General features: G+C 34.2%; 1 protein-coding gene across 1 annotated transcript in view; it reads left to right on the top strand.

Moving 5' to 3' along the window:
• Nucleotides 1–6: 6 nt before the first annotated feature.
• Adgrl4 (adhesion G protein-coupled receptor L4) overlaps nt 7–24,221 on the top strand; it is a 91,398-nt gene continuing 67,183 nt past the window's right edge. The window contains exons 1-2 of the mRNA XM_010605219.2: nt 7–50; nt 1,248–1,397. Of these exons, the coding sequence (XP_010603521.1) occupies nt 29–50; nt 1,248–1,397 (172 nt within the window). The 5' untranslated portion in view covers nt 7–28. The remainder of the gene's footprint in view (nt 51–1,247; nt 1,398–24,221) is intronic.

Here is a 24,221-nt window from a genome sequence, read left to right as displayed (position 1 = left end):
GCAGCCTGCGCCTCCTCGGCCGCCGCCAATGAGACTCCTCCCGCTGCTAGGTGAGCGCAGGGGCCCGGCCGAGTGTGGGGGGCTGACCCGGGTTGCAGGATGTTTGTCCCCTGGCCTTTCAACCTCCGGAGTCTGACATTCGAGGCCCAGGGCTGTTTCCCTTTATGCCTCCTGGCGAAGTCCCCAAAGTCCTCCAAGTCCTCTTCCCCCACAAGAAACCCGGGGAATCCAAGCCACTAACCCTTGTGGAAGGAAGGCTTCCTGACACTTTAAGGGGGTTGACTGCCTGCCGGCCCAGACTTTGGGCTCATTTAAATTAACTTTTTGACCATACAGCGCTGAAAGATAATGAATCAAATCTCTGAGGACGAATTAATATTGTTTTAGACAAATATATACCCTCTGTGGTGAGGCTGGGACTTGGAATTGGATGTTTAAGGATCTCTGGGTACAGATAAGGACAATTTAACTCAGATGACTCTTTGCAGAACAATGACTTCGTGATTCATACCTGTTTGTCCCCCCAAGCCTGCTCTTGAGAAGACCTAGAACAACAATAAAAACAGGAACCTCGTTTGCTTTTTCTTATCTTTGCCTTACAGTCTGCCACAGATCACTTCCAACTTTATTTTCCAACTTTTGTTTCGTTTTCATTAGTTGTGTTTAGGTGGTGCTCCATTTCTGGAAGATCAATCTTTGAACAGTATGTGGAGTTTTAAATTTTCTTTAATGTAAGAAAAAGTAAAGGGGATTTTGTTAGGAAGAGGCAGAGTTGGCGATCCTTAGATATAGGAGTAAAGTTCAGTTGCTTTGGTCCTCTTAGATGTTAGGATGTCTTTAAATAACACAGATGTGAATTTGAAAAGGTCCCAATACCCAGTTTACCTTGCTTCCTGCAAAATTTGCCCCCAGAAGAGAGAAATTGATTAACAAACATTCTGTTACCTTTAAAAGTATCTCACCTCAGACTGAAGGGCGACATTGGATCAATGACTGGAAACAGTTTTTACTATAAAACCAGGTTGCTCGCTATATTTTAGTTTTGTCGAGATTTACTTGATAAGGATTGAAATAAAAAATAGCCTTTCTTCTAGCTAAATGCTCTCTTGGGGATTGTTATTATCTGTGTATCTAAATGGAAAGAAAGAAGACTATGTTTATTGTACTCTAACTTAACAATGGGAGGAGGGGTTTTCTTTTTTTTTCTTTCTTTCTTTCTTTAAAGTGTATTTCTCTATTTTATTTAGTGGGCTTTTCCACTTTGTTGAATTGTTGCCACACGCAAAATTGCACCAAGACACGTTGCCTCCCAAATGCAAAATGTGAAATACGCAATGGAGCTGAAGCCTGCTACTGCAACTTGGGATTTTCAGGAAATGGTGTCACAATTTGTGAAGGTAAACGATCTTCATTACCTCTTCTGGACTGTCTCACGTAGTAACATGAAATTCTGTGGTTATCGCCTATCTTTCATCCAGAAATTCTTATTTTATCATACAGTGTTAGATTTCATGCTACTGGGGAGAAATGGCTTGGTTAACGAAACAATAGTTTGAAGTTCCTGTGTCAAGACCTATGCTTTATTATTAATTTTCATGACTCTATGTATATCTTATTTTTGTTGCGAATATCAAAGATTGCCCTTGAACTTAAGCTGAAAAACATGGGGGCAAAAAGCGGAGTCAATAGTTTTGAGAGCACAAGAGCAAGAAAGTTCATGAAGTCCTGTCTGGTCTAAGGTGGTAAGTGTGGTCCTACATTTTCAGTAGTATTAGACTACCTCAATTTAAGGACGATATTAAGAGATCTGAGGTTTTGTCATGGATACCTTATGTATCGCAGATGGAGAAAGGGGGTGGAAAGGGGAGAGAAAAGAGAGGAGAGAGGAGATGTTGAAAAGACATGCATTTCTGAAGTAGATTCTGTTGGTAGAACTTGAGGGCACAACCCAGAGATTGCTAGAAACGGTGCTTCTGGGGTGCCGGATGGTCCATCCACATAATGAAGTCAACACCATAAATGGTTTCTTCTCTGTGACTTCTACCAGCACCAGCTCACCCAATCATTAGTCTGCCCTTCATTTTCAATGTATCTTGACTTTATTTACTGTTTTTCTATGCTAAGGATGAAATCCAGGGCCTTCTGTAGCCTAGGCAAGGGCACTACCATTAAGCCAGACAGCAGGGGCCTAGCAGAAACCAGTTTTAGTAGGTTAATAGTACAGTTTTCTCTGTAGGAGAGACAGAAGGGAAAAAACAATATTCCGAGTCAAGTCAATTAGTTTGAATATGTAATTAAATGGCAAGTTCAAATTAGAGCTATGTGATACTTTACTCTTAAATGTATTTAATATAACATGGACATTTTCCAATTAAGCCAGGATATTGTTAGTTGTTAATATTGCATGCGGTTGCTTATTGCATAAACACGTTGTATCTCATGTTTCAATTTGTTAGGCTCTTAAAAATTAAATATGCAATATATAGTAATGCCAAATCTCATAATAATTAGTTTAATATTTTAAAAAATACACAGCAAAGCTATAGTTTGCTTAACGGTACATTAGGTCAGGCATTTTGTTTCTACGTACAGCCAGAATTTGTAATATACTATTCCACAAGCACTATAACATTCTTTCCATAAATAATCACAGATTTTTATTGTATGTTTAATTGAACGGCATTAGGTCAAATTGATAGCTGAGTGATCTTCAAAATATCACATCAAATATATTAGTATGCTTTCTCACTAATGACAAATTGTGCTACAGTATTTCATAAACAGCACTGCTTTTTTTAAATTTATTTTTCAACTGTCATGTTTACTGTCATTAACATCAATAAATTTTAACAGTTTGGGCCTTCACTAGCCAAGCAGTTTATAATCATGTTTTTATGGATTTCTTTTAAAAATTTATATTCCATTATCCATTGCAGTTGTTTCTCCCCCCACTGTCCAAGTCAATACTCACTGACAGAACAGAAAACATTTTCCCTTTGGGAAAAATGAAATGCATCGAGACTTTTTGACCCACAGTTTCTTTTCACTCAGAAAACACTTTATTTTTTAAAAAGTTATTTTTCTTTGGCAAACTTAAATTCCTTTCTATTTAAAGAAATTTTATATACGCTTGTTTTAGTATTTATTGGCTTAGATTTGTAATATCTTCTTAAAAACTGTTTAAACAGTGATTTCAATGTTATCTGCCACTTATTAATTCACTGAAAATTTTTGAGATTTGGCACAGTTCAGTAGATATATCAATATATTCTTTGAAGTTCAACTTTAAAAATTGTGCTCTTAATTAAATAGATTATATTTTGAGTTTAAAGACTGTTCATCTCTAAAGATATTTCTCACTTTTTTATCCTTTTCTAAAACTAGTTTGCTCATTAGATGGAGTTATAAGAAATGTCTTGACAGGAGCTTAACTGGATAGGATGACTACTTCTTTAGAACTAAAAGTTTTCTTTTAAACATCATCACCATCTGACCACGAGAAAATATTTTTTCTAGGTGGTAACAAATAAGTGTATGTTAATACCCATCTCAGTAAATGTAACACATTGGTTAGTTTTAAACAAGTAGGGACTGGGGATTTATCTCAGTGGTGCCGCTGCCTGCTTCACAAGTGCAAGGTCCCAAGTTCAATCCCCAGTACCAAAAAAATAAAAATAAATTTTAAAAAAAGTCATGTAGAACTTGTATTATATAAGTCCACAGAAATAAATATTAATTGTAGTGAATTTATTTTGTTTTGTTATTTTGTTTTCGAACAATTATTTAACGGTTAACTTCATCACCATCACTGTGCTCATTAAAATAGCTAGTATTTGCTGTTCACTTTATCCAGGGTTTTAACTGGCATCATGCTTTACCTGTTGTTATACCCATTTATCTACAAGAAAATAATCGTGGAAAAGTTAAGTGAACAGCTCAAGTGAAACAACAGAGAAATGGTGGTCAATATTTTACCTAAGGCCGTCCAATCCAGAGCCTCTGAGTTTCCGCCTAATAGCTACTCCTGTGCCCTTTGCCTGAAATCATATGTAAAATACTGACTTTGACTTCCATGTGAGCAGTGGGACAGTTACACACAACTGTCTTAATGACTATGCTGTCATCATACAAAGGGTATAAACAGAGGTGAATTGGAGGTACGCAAGCGCTACAGAGAGAAGTCTTCCAGGTGGAAATGAGGTATCAAAGTAGGCAGACTTTTACAGTGTGACGGCTCCATTTTAATACGAAGGGCCATTTTGTTATTTGAATGCCAAATTTTCCAGAATTGTCTTCACTATATAAATTAGACTTTTCCTTCTGCTTTTTTGAGGAGGGGGGGTCTCCTAAAGCTATCACTAAAAATAGCACTTTCCAGGCCAGTTTTGATATTTATTCACTTCTGTGTTTGTTTTCTTGTCTTTCCTTCAGTGACTGCTTAGGCTTAAATGGACTCCATATTTATAATCAAAGAACAAATCTGATTATTATAGGTAGGGTGGCCAGGTTGTGTCTGTGAGCCATTGCAACCTATTTACAGAACACGACTCAGAATTTTTCCTGTATACATGGGTAAGGCAGAACAAATTTCAAGCTCTATTCCACCTATCATAGATGTGTGGGCAGAAATGTGGTGTCAGTTTTTGCTGTCAAGATTTCCTTCTGAGCAGAGGACCAAATTTCCTTTGGTAACAAAGTTATCAAGGCAGTTAGCTGATAAAATAGTATTGCAAACAATTTTTGAAATCCACGTACGATTAAGGCTGAAGTCTTTTGTGCCAGAGATAATCGGTATATGAAGCGAGAAAGCTAAAAATACCAACTTTAATAGCACATCAGTCCAGGATACACAAAGACTGCATTAGTCAACAAATTCTGAGCATATCATTCCAGTAAAATTCTCCTATGCATAATATCCCAGTTTCACCTCATTGTTATCTTTTCCTTGATCTCTGCCCAGTCCTTTCTCTAATTTCTTCTCTGCTTATCCCAAGGGTCAGTCAGAGCAACAGTCAGTGTGTTTTCTGACCCTTACTCCACACTTTGCTTGTGATTTTCCACATTTTAATATGGGAAAGAAATCCCTACATGGTAACCAGGATTAGTGCATTGTTGTAGAAAAACTCAGTTCCATTTTATTAAACTTAAACTTTTTCTCCTCACTTACCATTGAGTCTGCAATAGTGCAGCTCTCTGCAGTCCCTTCTCTTAATCTTTGATCTCTGGAGCTGGCGTGAGAAGCACAAGAGATGCTTACATCTACTCCATCCAGTCCTCTGCTTCCTCCTTGAGACGTTGCACAATATGATATCCATCTTACTAGGCATGAACTACAAATCAGTAAAGTCTGGAACACAAATAGAACTTTTTTCTATGTTTTTTCTGGTGGTTTCCTCTCTTAAAAGGTATTTCATTAATCTTCAGAGAAGCCTCCTGTTTTACAGTGTTGAAAAATAAAAGTGTATATGTACTGTGGAATGATCTGTGAGAGAAAGATTACATGAGTCATTTGAAAAATTAGAAACAAAAGGAAGACTCTAAGGCCATGATGTTTGTATCTGCTCCCCTAATGGGGAGGTTTAGTTATAGTTGTGTATAATCAAGCGTAGTCCCTTTGAATAATAGGCCCACATCCAGTTGGGAGCAGGAGGGCTGTGATCCATTTGATGTTATGATTACCACGTACTTAGCAATCGGAACAAAGTGTGACATGACAGAGCTTGGCCTTGAGTTGTGACTGCAAAAGAACTTTAATGAATAAATGCTTATCTCCAAGGCCTATAAGTGAAAAGGGCAAGTTCTCTCAACTGGAAGGGAATCTGTAGCCCAATTTCTCTATTCTAAGAATGGTTCCTGAGGCCAGGTATCAAAATAATAACCTTTGAATTGAGCTCAGTATATGGGAACGCCCAACCAGTTGACATATGCTCAGGAGAGAGACCGGGTTCTTTCAATAGTGAGAATATTATACACTCACTAAGATCTAGCTCACATGTTATTTTCTTTGCAAGGCCTTTAAAAAAAAATTCTATCCATAACAAATAATTGTTTTTTCTTGTTAACCTAGATTTCATTTTATTTTATACTAATATATTTCAGTGAAGTAAGTTTCAAGAGATCTGTCTGTTTTTCAATAGTGACTGGGGAAATCCCAACAATGAGTAGTTTTTATTCTTGTTTGTGTCCTTGGAGTCTGTTGAATACCTTGGATTCAATCTATAAAACACTATTGTCCTGGATGATATCTCATTTTTATTGTTCCTTGCCTATACTGAATTTATTAGGATATTATGAATAGTACTTAAGCTCCCAGGAATCAGGCACTTAGCTTTAGTAGAATTTTATACATTGAAAGTTAAAAGAAGATGACCTTAGATATAATCTTATTTCAAGTATTTTGCCATTAATGAAGAATATACATTGTAGCCACTTGAAAATGTGCACAAATGGTGAAAGTATCATAAACTATATTGGTTTGCTCCATATCTTTTTTTTTTCCTACTTCGTTTTGATCAGTTATGTAGGGCTGAATTTTTGTTTGTTTGTTTCTGTTTTGAACATTCCCGTGAATTAAGAAGGAATACACCCTTATTCTTCTATCTTTGAGACACTCTGTGCTTCTACTTAGAGGATTCACAAGCATTATTTGCTCTTTCTCAACTTGATGTGTCAACCATACCATTTTCATAAATATTAGAGGAAGAATTAAACCATTGGCTCTTAAAGAAGTGAATATTTTATTTTGACAGTTTATTCTTCAGTTACAAAAACTTTACTTTTTGCCTGTAATCCCAGCATTCTAGGAGACTGAGGCAGGAAGAGCACAAATTCAAGCCCAGCCTGGGCATCTTAGAGGCTTAGCTAGACCTTGTCCCAAAAATAAAAATTAAAAGGGTTGGGAATATAACTCAGTGCTAAGCTCTGGGTTCAATCCCTAATACCCCCCCCAAGTTATTGAACTCTAAATTCAATTAAAAATAAATCGATGATTATAAAGAATCTGGAAATATGTAAAATATTATTTAGCTATGCAGTATTTTTGGTTTTTGGTGATTTGTTGGGTTTTTTTTTTTTTTTGGTACCGGGGATTAAACTAGGGTCCTTGCGCCTGCAAGGCAGACCACCGAACCGCTGAGCTAAATTCCCTGCCCGATCTATGCAATCATTTTATAAATATTTGGATATGCCTAATATATAATTTATGAAAAATTCATCTCCACCCATAAAAGTTTTGGATCAGTTTTTAAAAGTAGCTTTCAATCATGCTCAGATATACTTTACTCCCTCTTACCTTGCTGAAGAAAGGATTCTTTTTGTTCTGTTTACCATTGTTAAAGTCAATTACAAGATTACATGTTTAGGAATGTGAGGAAAATGATTCAAGGAGTGCTAAATATATCATCTGATATCTTTCTACTTCTTATCTGTGAGATATGGTTTCATATCCTGTGTTTTATCCACTCTCTAACAACAGATTGGTCCAGAGAATCTGAAATTGCAATCGATGTGTGTAATTTGTTAGTCAGATCCCTGAGACAATCCCACTGAATTGAATATTGTATAGCATTTACATCAAAGTACAGTCTCCAATACTCGGATTGTTTATTTAAATAGAAAAATCTTGCTTTTATGGTGTAAAAAGTGTGACTTTTCAAACAGCAAACATTAAGGAGAGATTATTGCATGTTTTAACTCTCCTGTTTTGGTTCATTGCCACTGAGTCCAAGTACCAACCTTAAGTCATTAGAGTTTCATGTGCGGTTATGAGTAGCGTGTGAGGCTATTAAGAGGGGAAAAATGGTTGAGAGCAACTAGAATATAGAGAAAGAACCCTAACACCTGAATGTAATAGATGAAGGCATTTTATATTCAAGTCAAAGAATTTTCATTAAAAATGTGATTATATTTGAGTGTCATTGGTCAGACAAGCTCAATTCCTGCAAAGTCATTTCATATGGGATTTACTGCAGGGTAATGCTGTTTTCCATATTAACATGATTTTTCTGCAGTCCTATGTTCAGGAACATAATTTATACTATCAAGAAATATGGATTAATATATAGTTTCATAACTTCTCTTTATAATTGTTTGAAAGTTTCCAAATAAATTTCTTGCTCATCCTTGCCCAAAGACAGAATGTCAGAACCGTTCAAACTCTGTGCTTATTTTAAGGAGGAAATTAACACTTTGGTCCTTTATTTGCCGTGGGAAGAGATAATGACTTTCTCTAGGAAGATTAGAATCTAACCAAACATTGTAGGCTAAATATAGCATGCAAAGCCTTGTGCCATTTGTGAAAATGCTGTCAGGGAGAAAAAACCCAAGGACTGAGTCTCCACACTGTATTTTTTTAGGTACACAGATTTAATTTAGAGATTATGGTTTGAAAATAAAATTTACTGTATGAGTGTTTTTGGCTGATAAGAAATTGATTTTGTGACCTTGGTACACATTAGTTGAAATATCTGGCAATGTCTTGGCCATTGAAAAGGAACCATGTGCACTTGGAACCACAGTATTCCTTCACACTGAACTCAAAAGTTAATCACTTCATTACTATTATAAGGAACAAAAATATTTTTTTCTTTTGGGGGACTATATCATCCCCTCTATTGTATAACACGTGGTTTTTATGTAACTAGCATTATATTTAGTTAGCTCACTACCGAAAGCAGAATCTTTCAGTCTTTATTTAAGTATAATATTAAATATTAAAATAGTGTTTCATATTTTCTTACTTTTTAAAGGTTATATTTATAAAATCATAAATAAGAAAATGTGTGCTGATGAACACACTGAGATATATTTAGAGTTTATTTGGCTTTTAATTAGTCACCAAATTTTAGGATGTAGGTTATAGATGTTAGTATGTAGGTGCATATTTAACTTGTCATTGTTCTCTCTATACCTTAAAAGCTAGCTTATTTCAAGGGTATTGACTCTGGCTGTGTTTATACAAGAAAAGGGGACTTCCGAAGAGATAAATTGTGAAATTTATAAAATATCTGCAATAACTTCCAGAATATATACTTTCAATGAGAGTCTTTGAGTTTGACGAGCAAGACCAGTTATCTGTAAGATAATTATCCAGACCAATGCACATCTCCTATTTACTTTTCTTTTGTGGCTATGGCACCAGAAGAAAGAGGTAGGTCCTGTTCGTCAAGTGACTTCATTATGCTGACCCTCTCTGCTGGAGTAGAAGAAGAGTCATAAAGAATTTAATACTGAAATTATACTTGAAGTCAGATTTAGCACTTAAGACTAGAAGGGAAGGAATATTCAATGTTTTGTGCATTTTTAATAATTAAAATTGACCTATTTAGACAGTTGGATGTATTTTGATGAGATTAAACAGAAGCAAAGGTAGTTCTAACACTTGCTAATTTTGCCCTTGTGGCAAATTTTTGATATTCTGAAATAGAGAAGTTATATATCCTTTGTGTTGGAAAGGGTCTTATGCTAGGTTTCTTGGTGCCATATGGAGGATAAGTTCTGAAGATTATTTCTGGACCTTTACAAATACAGAAACCTATTGAGAATACTAAAAAAAGTACAGCAAATCTCTGTTATATATGCAATGCAGGAAGGCAAGCAGATGCTTGATTATACCGTTATGTTTGTTCAACTAATGTTATGTTCATTGCAGCAGTTTCATAATGGAATACCATGTGGAGAAGAATGATCTTTTAAATGTGTTTTCAACCTTGAGTTTCAGCTTATTAGTAGACAAATATGTCAGAAAATTTTCAGTAGAAGTATTAATTGTTCTTTTATAGTCAACAAACTCTTTATACTTATCCTTTTAAAATCAGATGATTGCTTTAAGAATAAATACATATGGAGTTAATCTGAATTTAAGCAAGGCTATAGATGTCTATAGTACAAATTGAATTTTTATGTTGAGAAAATGAAACCTAGGTCTTATGAATTATTGGTGATATAATTTTAATGGAGACTACTGATGTCTAAATTGTGGTCCAGGGAGCTGCTACTATTGATGCCTTCATATTTGCAGATCAATTGCTTTATTAATGAAAAAGAAATAGCCCTTCCAACAATATTTAAAGTTGAATGTACAATGACACACTTAGAAAGCAGAACTTAAAACCCTGAAGTATACATAACCAAGAGTAATACATATGGTAGAGAAAATGCAATGACTTACTTCAAAGCAGATACTGGGATGAAGTATTACAATTGTGACTGCCATGAAAATATGAGCCTTAGCATTTTAGAGTCAAAAACTAGATGTTGATGATTTCAATCAAAGCTACACAAAACCCACTGAAAAAGTATCTGTAATCAGTAAGAAGTGGAATGGCAATTTATGAGGGGAGGCAGGGCCATAGAAGAAATAAGGAGGAAGCCATTTCTAGATTTTAATCCTACTTTCAATTCATCAGGTTTTGTATCTACTCAAGGTAAATAGTTTTATCAATATCAAAATATTTTTGAGGATTCAAGAAGATAACATAAATAAAGCACTTAATCGTAGCCTAGTCACAAAAACAGAGCTCTGTAAAAGGGGGCTCTTACTGCTTGAAGGTACCGTAGCTGACACTGCACTCGGTAAAATGATGGTCTTCTGCCTCCCCACACTCAGTAAACAGCAGCACGTGCTCACTTCAGAATATAAGAATAAGGACGTGTTCACCCCAACTTGCTAACAGTTTACTAATCCTTACCCTACATTTTAAGGTTGCTCTATCCCAAAGAGCAAAACTTCACAAAAGGTATTCATTTATTAGCTTTCTTTGAAGAGTGAGCTTATTAAAATATTTTTTCTTTTACTTGTTTTAATACATGTTTGTACCACAATGATTTCACTCACTGTAAGGAATTAGTATATGTGCATTATTTAAATCTTTGTATCAATTACTCATACAACATAATAAAAGAGTAGATTTACATTAGACATATGTTGACACAGAATATCTGAGAACTAAATTCTCCCAAATCAATTCATTAAACTGTCCAAAATATATGATGTAGAGTCTTTAAAACGTGAGAACGAATGAGGAATATGAAGTATGTAAAGAAACATATTGAAAATGTAAATGCTTATAAAAACTATTTATTTGCCATGAATATTTATCAAAATAAACTAACAAATATATTAATATCCATCATACATTTTTATTCCTTGGAAAAATGGTGTTTACATGCAAAATTGAATAAACTTCTATATTATAAAATTCAAAATATTTTTTTCATCAACGAACCTCCCAATGAGTGATAGCTATGTCTGTATCTAAATTTCTTTTCACTGTTATTATGCAATTTTGAAAAGTCTTGCAGGGGACTTTGGCATAAAACTCATTTAAAAACATATATGTATAAGATTATTATGGGTAAAGGAAGATAAAGTAACTTAATAGGGTGGAAGTATTGAATAGTTGGAACAATTTTGTTTCCAAGAACGGAATTTGATATCTCTGAATTGATCTGCATAATCTCAAGTAGATATTTAAACTGAAAAAAAAAATCAGAGATCCATGGAATAATCTTATGAGACAGCACTTTTTAGAATTTTCAGTGCCTCTTTGTTAACAGAAACTAGTTAAGAGGAATTCTTAGAATTGCCCTATCATGATTCTTTTCTTCTGTGACTATTTGAGCACCCATCAGTATAATATCTGATCCTGAACAAAGATATATGTGAGAAGAAATATATCAAGACACTCTCATTAAATACAGCAACATTTCTGAGTCACAGTTTAACCGCTGTCAACTCAAGGTGATCAAATATTTACACATGGCATTGAGTCCTTTGTAAATTTTTTAGAAGCTGTCCATGGTTTGGATGCATTTTAATTATTTAATTGTGTCCTATGTATAAAGATCCTTTGATATTGAAGGTTTGATCCCCAGGGTGGAACTTTGGAGGGGTGGGGCTTCATGTGACACCCACAGGTCAGGGAGGGCATGTCCTCTAAAGGCATTAGGGGATGCGAGTCTCTCCCTCTGATAGCCTGCTGGGAAGTGTAAGCTCCTTGTTTTATCTGCGTAGTTGCCATGGTAAGACAGCAACCAGGAAGGCCTTCACCAAAACTTAGCTGCTTCAGGCACCATACCTATAACATCCAAATCTGTTCTCTTTATAAAGTTAGCTGCACCAAACACTAATGTCCCCAACTATACAAAACAAATATTAAGGGACCTGAAACACCAAATAAGCATTAATACAGTTGTAGCGGGAGACCTCAATACCCATTGTCACAAATAGGTCATCTAGACAAAAAATTAACAACAAAATACTGGAACTGAACCAAGCTTTTGAACAAATAGACTTAATAGGTGTCTGCAAAGTGTTCTACCCCACAAAATCAGAATATACATTCTTTTTGGCTGCACACGGGTCATTCTCCAAAATAAACCACACTAGCTCATAGAACATGTTTAAGTAAATACAAAGGGATTGAAGTTATCCCATGTATATTATCAAACCATAGTGCAATTAAACTGGAGATCAATAGCATAAGAAACTGTAAGAACTTCACAAACATGTGGAAATTGAATAACTCTCTCCTGAACAACCAATGGGTCACGGCAGAAATTAAAGAAGAAATTAGATAGTTCTTACAATCACCTCAAACAGCTAGCATTAGAATTCCCATTTGACCCAGCTATTCCTCTGCTGGTTATCTTCCCAGAAGAATTAAAAGAATCATTGACAGCAATATATGTTCACCCATGTTTATAGTGGCACAGTTTGTAATAGCTAAAACTTGGAAACAGCCCAATTGCCCTTCAACTGGAGACTGCATAAAGAAGTTGTGTTTTTGTTTTATTGGGGGTTTTTTGTTTGTTTTTTATAAAAGCCATAAAGAACGAGAAACTAGAGACATTTATAGCTAAGTGGATGCACATTGAGGCCATACTCTTAAGTGAAATTAATCAACACATGTAAATATTGAATAGTTTCTCTGGTGTAAAAAACTAAAAGTGTAAATCGGGATCAAAATGTATAATTGGTATTGGATAATAGGAAGAAAAGGTCTAAAAGAGTAGAAGAAGTGGGAGGGTCAGGGGAAAAGTAAAAAGGGAAAGAAAAAAATATGTGAAAAGGAGGGACACAGAAACAATGTCTTTGGAAACAGGGGAAGTGCTGGAGGGGTTGAAGGGAGGGCTGGGGAATGGAAAAATAAGAACCAAAAAATGAGCACCAAGACCTGTCATGTAGAGGTACAAGATCCCAACAATGAATGCAACTGTACTGTATCCCTAAAATGTACCAATAAACTCAATTAAAGCTGGAAAAAAAAAAAGAACCAAGATGTCATGTAGAGGTACAAGACCCCAACAATAAATGTAACTGTACTGTACCCCTAAAATGTACCAATAAATTCATTAAGGCTGGAAAAAAAAAAAAGAACCAAGATGTCATGTAGAGGTACAAGATCCCAATGAGAACACAACTGTATTGCAAATCTAAAATGTTCAAATAATCTTCATTAATAAAATAAAATGAATAAATAATAAAGATGTTTGAGAAGACATCTTGAATCTCAACTTTATATTTTTAAAAAGTTAGACTTCTTAGCAGTCTAAATTTAGAGGAAATTTAACATTACTATTTTTATCTTATCATCTCAAAGTATTGTTAAGGAGCTGGTGGTCAGTTTAACTTTTCCAAATGACCTAAAAAAGTACTTAAACCCTTCATATAATCTAATTTTTATTATTACTTTATCTTGTAATTTAGTATGAAAGCACTGCGTTGTATTTTAGACTGCTTTGTCTTTAAAGCTGTTACCTATAATTTGAATACATATTGCAGACTTTATTCTAATTAACAAATATTCCTAAATTATTGACACAAATGTGTAATTGCCATCTTAAGAGTGTTTGAACAATGGGATGAATTTTGCCCTACCATAAATCTAAAGTTCCATTCTATATTTAATGTGTATTATAATTTTTAAAATAAACAGTAGCATAGAATGGGTGACTCAGATTGAAAGCTTACTCAGTCAGTCAGGAAATACTTTTGTAGAACTTGTAAAATATTTGGTACTTTACTAAGTTAAATATAATGCAATGAATAAGCGTACGTGTCCTCACTGATTCTAGAAAAATAAAGAAATATTTAAACCAAAAATACGCAAATAAGCCCTTAATGATTTGAGTGGGCTGAAAGAACAGGGAATGTTCAAAAAAAGAGGCAGTTGTTAGCCAGGGATTTAGCTCAGTGGTTCCGCCACCTGCTTCGCAAGCACAAGGACCTGAGTTAGATCCCCGGTACAAAAAAAAAAGCGGCTGTTAAACTGAGCCCTGAACTGAGAGTTGGCTTTGTGTTGCATAGTTCTAAGGATACAAGGGGTGAGGAAGGAACAATCATCAAATGCACTTATGAAAGCTTCGACTACTGAAAAATAAAAAATCCCCGGAACAATGACGAGTTGTTGACATACAGTTAAGTGCTATAATCAGATAAGACATTTATATAAAATTAATAATATTAGGTAAGACCCTGATATTTTCCACAGGAAACCTGGATCCATTTCTGGATATTTGTATTTTTGAAGATTACTTCAGTTTCTCCATAGAGAAATGAATTGGAAACCAATAAAATGTGGATACTGACTCATTAGATTGGAGATTATTGCATTGTTCAGAGCTAGACAGTATTAGCTTAACCAAAATTACTGTGTGTAAAGATAGGAGAGATACATAAAATATAGTAATTTATAGGTCTAAATGATGGACTGAAAATCTCACGTAAGAGAGCAGCAGATGTGAGAGATATCTCTTAGATTTTTACTATAATCAATTAGGTGGATGTCTTTATAGAAAGGGAAAGATACACAGACACAAATAATACATGACTGGCATGGTATTCATAAATCCGAGTGGAGAGATTAGCACATTTTGTCTGAAATGTAGAGAAGTCTCATATATGCAGGTAATTCTTGTAGTCATTAGTTGTAATTGGTTGTAATGTTAACCATGAAGGCAAATATTATTATTGAGAGACCACATGAGGGAAAATGCGAGTGCAAGTCCTAAGAAAGTCAAATATTATGTCAGTAAAGCAACAAGTAGGGCCGGGGATTTAGCTCAGAGGTTTGGTGGCCTGCCTTGCAAGTGCAAGGACCCGAGTTCAATCCCTGCCTCCCCCGCAAAAAAACAAGTGAACTTGAAACTGAATTTGAAAGTGTGACCTGAAAGGTAGAAAGAGCATTTGTAATATCATTAAGTCTAAATTGAGAGAGAGAAAGAGAGAGAGAGAGAGAAAGAGAGAGAGAGAGAGAGACATGGGATGAGTAGATCTTGCTTCAAGCACAACAGAGTAGTGCAATGAAGATTGGAAAACATCCATTATTAGTGTAGATATTGAAGGTGACATTAGCAAGAAATGCTTTGGTACAGTTTGGGTGGCTAAATGCAATCTATAAAAGAAATATTATAGATTTCTTAAGAAGTAAAGAAATAAAAATAGTAGCAAACAGTCACTAATTCTTCTGAGTAGATTGGGTGCAAAATAATAATAAGAAAAGCCGAAATGAAAGCTGATCAAGTTTAAATTCTGACAGAGAAAACTGAGTAAAGTGTAGGAGATAAGAGACTGGAAGAAAAAGAGAGTTGGCTGAATGAAAACGAAAATATATGAGATCAAGCACACAGGAAACATCCCTAAGACTGAGTAAGCGTCTAGAGCAGGGAAGATTCCAGCTGACTTTGAGCACAGGAACAAGCTTGCATTTGGAGAACACTCTGATTTTAGTGTCTGAGTGATGGAAACAAAAGAGCAAATGACTGTGGCGTGTCTAGGAAAATGTGAGAGTTGCAGTGTTGAAAAGGACAGGTGTTAAGCAAAGAAGCCATCTATATAAATGAAACAAGCAATATTTGCCAGTATGTATATTTATATATATTTTTTTCCAGGATACCACATGGCAAGTTTCCAGAGATCCCAAACTCCCTGTCTTCTCCATAGATAATAATTGTGGTGTCCTTTCTAGGTGCTGCCTGGACATTGCCTTAGGATGTTTCTCTGCACAGTGCATTGAGCAGTAACTACAAAATTATTAGAATTATTATGGGAATAAACCTCATTTTAGTTAATCATGCTATAACTTTCATCCTGAATCAGTAACATTTTTCAGTCTGAAAATCTATTATTTTTATATTTTTAATTACATTTAAACTATTTTATATTGGGAGATATCCTAAAATACTGACATAAACATATAAATGAAGAACTTTTAAAATCATTTTCCTATGTTTCAGTGGAATTCTTTGTACGTACTTTGGGGCACTTTGCCCATTGTAAATTGGAAACACCTCATCCTGCTGCAGCACTGTGACATGTGTACCATGATGTCCTGTCATTTAGAGATGGTATTGCTGTCTTAAATCACATATAGAAATGGTAATTATCATACTTTTGGTTACTGATGTAGACATTAAGAATTCAAGCTACTTTTAACCAACATTCTCGGTTTAAAAAAATTCATCTGAAACTGGAAATTTCAATTACTAGTTATATCTCCTTCTGAAGTACCCTGTTTAAAGGATACCATTGTGCCATAATTTAGCTATTTTTGTTTCATGATGCACATTGAGATTAAAGTATCTTCAAAGCTTCTTAATTCCTACACAACACCTCCCTTATGGTCAAAATTATTAGTCTCTGTCCAGTCAGTCTCTTTTCTAAGATAACATTTTTCTCCTTGATAATCTTTTGAGTCTTTAACTTGCAATGTTTATAGTATCCCAAGTAGGACACCAGCTGCTATTAGTTTTGATGAGTCAACAAATTGAAAGATATTTGAATTTGAGTAGAAACTCAGTTTGCATTTGGAGTTCAATTTTATTTTATTGGCTGCAAAGTATTATTTTATAGTCTTACTTTTGAAAGTTTGGATAGGAGAAGAAAAATAATGCATGATCCTTGTTAAATAATTGATATCATTGTTGCAGATTTCATTATAAAAATGTCAAAGTGAACTAGTCATAGTTCTGCTGGATGAGAAATTAAATGAGTTGCACTTTTTATATATTGCTTAAGCTTTGCTACTCTTTTCTTCCAACATTTAAGAAGAGGTTATTGTATATAAATTTTGCCATCCTAATTTAGGTAGGAAATAAGAGATTGTAACTACCAACTAATCTCAAATTACCATTGGAGAAGTCATGCAATGCTAGTTGTATAGCAATCACTAACTAATCCAAAGATTACATAGGTGATCAAATAAGAAACAAACTCTATGCTTTTGTTTACAATATGTTTTAGAATGAATTTTTTGTTTTTATAAAAGTGATATATGCTTTTTTTTAAGTTTCAAGCAATTTTTAAAGGAAGAAAAAGCAATCACTCCTATCTCTAATCACACAGCCCAATTTTAAGAATTTAGTTATCAATGTTCAAGTTATCTTTCTGTGAATGATACCTATAAAAGAATATTATTGATAAGGTGGAGGATAGTAAATAGGTTATTATTTATATTTTATGTCATGGATTGGTGTCCACTTTCATTTTACTAGAAGTTAACAGAAGAAAAGGAAAATGAAATGAATCAGAAAGCATTACTGATTCCAGATCATATTTTTACCACAAGAAAAATTAATTTTATTCATTTATTCTACTTTTAAACATTAATTTACAACTTTAGAGGCTTTTGATCTCTTTGGGTCTATGGATTCTATTGACCAGTTCATCTGCTTTATGCAGGGTAATACAGTGGATTGAGGAAAAGGGTGTGGAAGGGAGGCAGTAGCCTCCCGATGGCCTGTGCCGAGAAGCTGGTGCTTGCAGCGGGAATGCAAGCGCTGTCACAAGTGTGGCACAGTTTTGGAAAGTGGCTGTTTAATCTGAGGCAAGAGAAGTAGTCAGGAAACCAGGAAACAGTACTTGGTATTTGCTTTTATGGAGGAGATTAACCCACTAGCCTTGAGGCTTCAACAAGGAACATGATAGGAAACAGGCTACAACTCCACACAAGAAACTTACAATTTTCAGGGTTAAATGTTAAGTGCTGGAGTGAGTTACAAAGAAAAGTTGTCATATGCACTTTCTGGAGGTTTGTACAAATAAGGTAGTTTCTCCTCTCTGTGGGACAATTTAAATATGAGAGATGAACTACGTGACCTTTCTGGTTTATTTCCAGTCTTGTAATTCTGTGAAGGAATAAAATATTTCTTCAGAACTGCTCATAAATTCCATTACTCTGCAGTTAGTATTCTCAATGGTAAACTAGTTGCTAAAGATTTCTTTTTCGTTTTCTGATTTTATAAAAGTTTCAACTCCTGAGTGACTATAAAATTGTCTGTTTTAAGGAAATTAAGTTAAACTTTTAATTGTAGAAGTCAGCCTTGTATTACAATAAAACAAGCAAATAGACTGGATTTATAGGTCTCTGCTGGAGATAATGTTATATTGTAAACAGCAGTATTTTTTGTTTTTTGGTGGTTTTTTTTTTTTTTTTTTTTTTGCTATTTATTATGTGTCTATTTTTAACTGACAATGTACTAGGAAGTAGGAAGAAACAAAGTCCCTACTCTTCTGAACAAAGGCCCAGTGAAAATGTCAAACAGTAAATAAAATGATTTGGAGCTCAATGTGAATAAGCACAATAAGGCATAATACATAGAAGGGAATGCCACACAGTGTGTGTGTATGTGTGTGTGTGTGTGTGTGTGTGTGTGTATGTATGTGTGTTCACCCCACATCAGGAGTTAGGATGGCTCTTAGAAAATGAAATCTATGAAGACTGCTCTGGACCCTAAAACTTCAGTATTCTTTATTAAAAAGTTAAGCGAGAATAATGTGTTAATTTTTCTTGTGTCTGTAGTTAATATTTGAAAACCTTTAAGTACTTCACGGGTCTGAAATATTAGTGACCAAGATGAGCAGAGATTCAGAGAATACCTAAGGAATGGGTTGTGGAGAGACTTCAATATAAATCTAAGGGAAATGAACTTAAATATGGAGCTATGGGATTTGAAATCAATGTTTCACAATATTTTTAAGTAGTAAAAAGACGTCTTGCAAATATAGCTCTCATGACTAAAAATGAGTTACTTTTGAGAGTTAGGTTCGCTACTTAAGAATTATTATTAAATCTTAGATTTACTTTCTCAGGAAGGCCAGTTACGTTAAGGTTAAAATTAAGGAAGGTATAAAGAAGGCTGTGGAGTTTTCTTGGTCTTGTTTAAACATGTTTGGAACTGTGTTTTCATTAAAATTAACTTGCAACTGAGTCTAAAAATTTCTGCTACTAGTATGAAGTAATAAATATTCACAGTTTGAAAATATTACATGTGGAGCTCTGACATTAGACTATCAATCCACTTATAAATGCTAAGATAAAGAAGAAAAAAGAAAAAGAAAACGAGGTAAGAATTTCAACATTGGATTAACTTGTTTCAGTTCTCTCCCACCTTGTAAATTTTGAAAGTTAACCTCTTTGACTCCAATTTTCTAACTGGTGAAACAGAAGGAATAAAATGTAGCCCAAAGGAATTTTTGTGAGGATCAATTGAAACAGCACATGTAAAGAAAGTACTTAGAGATTCCAACACCAGAAAGTGCACGATAGGTGTTCATCTGCTCTTGTGCGTATGTGTAAAATACAGTAAGGTTTCTTGGGAAATCCTTCTCAAAGGAAAGCAGACATTGCATATTTTGAAGAGTTTACTTATAAAGAAAAGATGATATTAAAAACAAAACTATCTGGCAGCAAATGCCTAAGGAGAGGAATTGAAGCATTGATTACGGCAGCTGTCTACCTGGAAATTTCAGCTTTTCATCTTCCATGTTCTTATGGACAAAAGCAAGGCCTTTAATTTTTACTGTGTAGTAAGCATTAGTTTAAAAACAAAAATAGTCATGTGAGTAAACAGCTCAGTGATGATGGGCAATCTATGTTGATTCCTCACAAACAGTAAGAAAATACTGCAAGTGTCCCAACCTCCAGATATACACAAGGTGACAATGGCACACAATTACCCAGTTGGAGATATGGAGCACCAGGAGTTAATTTTAAGCTGGTAGAGAACTGGAATGCTGGACTGATTTGATACATGACTTAGGCTTCAGAAACCAAATGGAAGTTCTGTTACATTCAATGCCACAAAAGCTGATCTCCAAACCTTTTCCACATGTTCAGGTTAAACAATGAGGTTCAGGAAAGTGGGAATTGTTTTAGAAATTTGGCTGCAAAAATTGTCCCACTGGGTTAGTACTCATTTGAATATTAATTTAGGAACTAACTCGATTTTTAATTTCTTGCTTACTTAGTGAATGTTTCTCCTTGTCAACTGACCTATACAGTATTTCTTTGGTAGTGTTCTAACACGTGGTGGCTGTCTGCCATTTTGATTGCCAGTCCTTTCCAATTACTGCACTGTGGTTCCAGGTAAAGTTTCTGGAAAACCTAGCTTATGAACTTTGCTTGCTAGTGCGAGTGATGTATAGGGAGATTCTGGTAGTGCCAGGTGAAAAATATCACTTATTCTCCAAGCTGCTCACCAATACAGAGACATATTACTATTATACATGGGTCTGTCTCTGAGTTCTCTATATTCTAGTTCATCAAACCCGATCCCCTGTCTAGTCTTGTACTAACATTACATGGTCTTAATTAGTGTAACTTTAGATTAATTTGCTACTGATAAAGTCACTCCACCTTGTTTTCTTCTCAAGAGTATGCCAGCAAAAATAATCTTACATGTTTGAATTTTAAATATTTAACCTTATTGAGGTGTAATTTGCATATAATACGATCCATCTTAAATTTTTATTATGAGGACTCGTGAATTTATAAGGCCATTTAACCAATACCACAATCAATATGCAGAACATTTCCATCACCCTAAAAAATTCCTGTATAATTCAACATTGTCAATCTTGTTTTAACCCCCAAAGCAAATTTAGGACTATGCCAATTGAGTGTCTCACTTCTCTGTATCTATCTCACATATAAAATCATAAAAAAATGTATACTAAAAAATCTTACATTTTTAGCATAGTGTGATTTATATATATTATGGGAATATCAACAGTTTGTTTTTCAATAATATTTCATAATTTGTTAATCATTCACCTGTTCATGTACATTTCAGTTGTTCATAATTTGGTTTTATTTTACATAAAATTGCTAGGAGCATTCATAAAAAACTTTTAGTGTGGGCAGATATTCACATTTCTCTTGAATAAATGACCAGAAAGAAAATTGCTAATTTATTGGGTAAAGGTACATTTAATAATATAACAAATTGGAAAAAAAAGTTCTGCCAAATAGTTGAACCATTTTACTTTTCCATAAAGTATTAGTTTCAGTTGTTCCAAGTCATCACAAGTATTTGGTGTGGTCCATCATTTTAAGTTTCACCTATTAAATAAACATATAATGACAGCTCTTTAGAACTTCCCAGGTTATTAATGATGTGGAACATCTTTTTGTTAATTTATTTGCAATTTTTACTTTTGAAATAAAACATCTGTTCCAATATTTTGCCCAATGTTATAGGATTATTTGCTCATTCTTGGATTTGGAGAGTTTTTTATGTATTATGGTCTTGAATCTTTCATAAGATTGTTGTTTTGCACATATTTTCTCCCAGTCTGGGACTTTACATTTTCTTAACAGTGTCTTTCACAGAAAAGAACTCTTAAACTCTGATTAAGTTTAATTTATCAACTTTATTTCCTATTGAGGTTTTTGTGCCATATCTAAAAATATTTTTATAACCCAAGTCCCAAGGATTTGTCCTGTTTCTTACACTGTGGTCCTTATATATGATGCAAAATATAGGTGATGAAAATTCACAGTTTTACATATGAATATCCAAATATTTCGTGACCATTTGCTATAAAAGACTATCCTTTCCAAATAAATTATTAGGCCACCTATAATTACAATTTTACTTCTTCCTTTCCATCATGGATACCTAGAAGTAGAATTCCTAGTTTATTGTATCAATTATACAGGTCTATAAAAATACTAATAAAATGTTCTGCAGAGTTGACCAAATTTACTCACACATAGAAAATGTATGGGGGTCTAATTGTTCTGCTGGCTGTCTGATATCTATGTCACTGGCTAAAAATTCCAGTTGAGTGTTAAATTAAAAAAAAATGAAAGCAGGAATCCTTTTGTTATTACCTTCCTGAAGAAGAGCATTTGATTTTTCACAGTTAAATATTGTTGTGATTTTTTTCCATATTTTTTTATGAGATAGAGGAAGTTTTCCTTTATTGAAAGTGTTAAGAGCAGTTTCATCATGATGGATTTTAGATTTTGTTAAATACTTTTTTGGCACTTAAAGAGATAGTCATGAATTTTTTATGTTTGTTAATATAAGGTGCCATAATGATTGAGTTTTTGAAAGTTAAAATGTGCTTATACTCTTCAAGACTGGTTAACCCGGCTTGGTCATGCTGTGTTGTACATAATTGGGTTAAATATGCTATCATTATATTTAAAAATCATGCTGCAGCTGGATGTGGTGGTGCACTCCTATAATGCCAGCACTCAGGAGGCTGAGGCAGGAGGATCGCTGTGAGTTCAAGACCAGCCTGGGCTATATAGTGAGTTCCAGGTCAGACTTAACTACATAATGATACCCTGTCTCAAAAAGCAAACAAAAACAAAAAAAAACACATAAAAGTCATGCTATATTGATATATAGATTCCTTGTAATTGTTTCTATCTCATTTTGGTGTCAGAACAGTGATGGCCTCATAGAATCAATTGGAAAGGATCTCCTGCTCTTCAATCATTTGGAAGAGTTTATGTGGATTTATTTTTATTTCTTTTCTTCTTAACAGAAGCACCACTGAACCCATTTGGTTTTTGTTTCTTGGAAAATTTTTCATATAAACATTGAGTTTCTTCAAAAACTACAGGGCTACCGAAATTGTCTTTTTTGTTGAACAACTTTTGACTATTTATTTATTTACTTATTTTTAGGAATTGATCCATTTCATCTAAGCTAAAGGCTGGCAATGTTTTTCATAAAGAATCAGAAATTATCATAAAATGTTGAGGAAAAAAAATCAAAGCCCTTGTACTTTAGGAATCATTTAACATGTAACCATTTTAAATATAAAAACCATCCTTGGCACAATAGCCATGAAAAGAAAACTAAATCAAACTAAGCCTATGTCAAATAGACATTCAAGGTGTTCTTCACCTCAGGTGTTCAATAGGTTTTATTTATTTCATTTTGTTTTGTTGATATTCCTTATCTATGTGCAGTTGTTCAACAGATGAGAGGAACTACTCAATTCTAACTCTGTTCAACAGTCTACTTCTTATCCTACTTTCCACATGGTTTTTGGGAACAGAAATACAGCTATATGAACCAGGGATATTGTTTTCTCCTCTCCTTTCAGATGTTTTTATTTTCATATGCCGCACTTACCAGTACATTGCTGAATCCTCAAAGGAGAAATTTGGATTTTTTTTTATGTCTCTCTTTATTGTAAACTCTCACCACCTTGGTCTTTTGGAGCTATTTGTTCAATTTACTCAACTTGAGGAATCCAGCATGTTTCATTTGTCCCTCAGCCCAGAAACTCTCTTAAAGCAGGAAAGTAGTGAAATCAGAGATAATTGTCTTTTAATGATCTGTTGTCCTGTTGCTCAAAACCACTGGTCATATATTTTTTTCTGTTTATTATTGTTTTTATAGTTTCTTCTGATAAGTATTTAAAGCTTACCCCCTTATCAACAAAAAAATATTTCAGAAACTTTAAATTTGTATTACTGTAAGTATATTCCTTTCTTATATAAACATCAGGATGCCCTGAGTTTCATTATCCACAAAATGTGCATAACTAATAAGGACTTAATCATGCATAAAAATTGTAATTCTATAGAGTTTAACTACCAGGATATTTGGATGAGTGCGTATGTTTTAGACCAGTTAAGTCTACATAAGATTTCCTTTAAATACTGAGATAACATCTAGATTTACTGTTTAATCTCTATTTCCAACTCTAAGCAATTATAGCAGTGGCAAAGTCAAAGGTACACCTGGGTCTGTCTAACTGTAGATAAGTAAGTGTTGTGTCTGTATAGGACTATTTAACATAGTCCTTATAAGATAGTGGGTTGAAAATAGTAAGAAAAGGGCTAAATGCGTACAGGAAGTGAGAAGGGTAGAGGGAAGGTAATAAGGGACAAGAAAAAATATGAGAAAAGGAAAAAATGGAAACAAAACCTTTGTAAATAGGGGAGGGTGGAGGGGGTGAAGGGAGGGCAGGG

The sequence above is a fragment of the Fukomys damarensis genome, unplaced genomic scaffold (assembly GCF_012274545.1).
Source record: "Fukomys damarensis isolate Sample0158 unplaced genomic scaffold, DMR_v1.0_HiC HiC_scaffold_33, whole genome shotgun sequence".
Taxonomy (NCBI): domain Eukaryota; kingdom Metazoa; phylum Chordata; class Mammalia; order Rodentia; family Bathyergidae; genus Fukomys; species Fukomys damarensis.
Note: the sequence above shows the minus strand (reverse complement) of the source record. Positions and strands in the feature narration are given on the sequence as shown.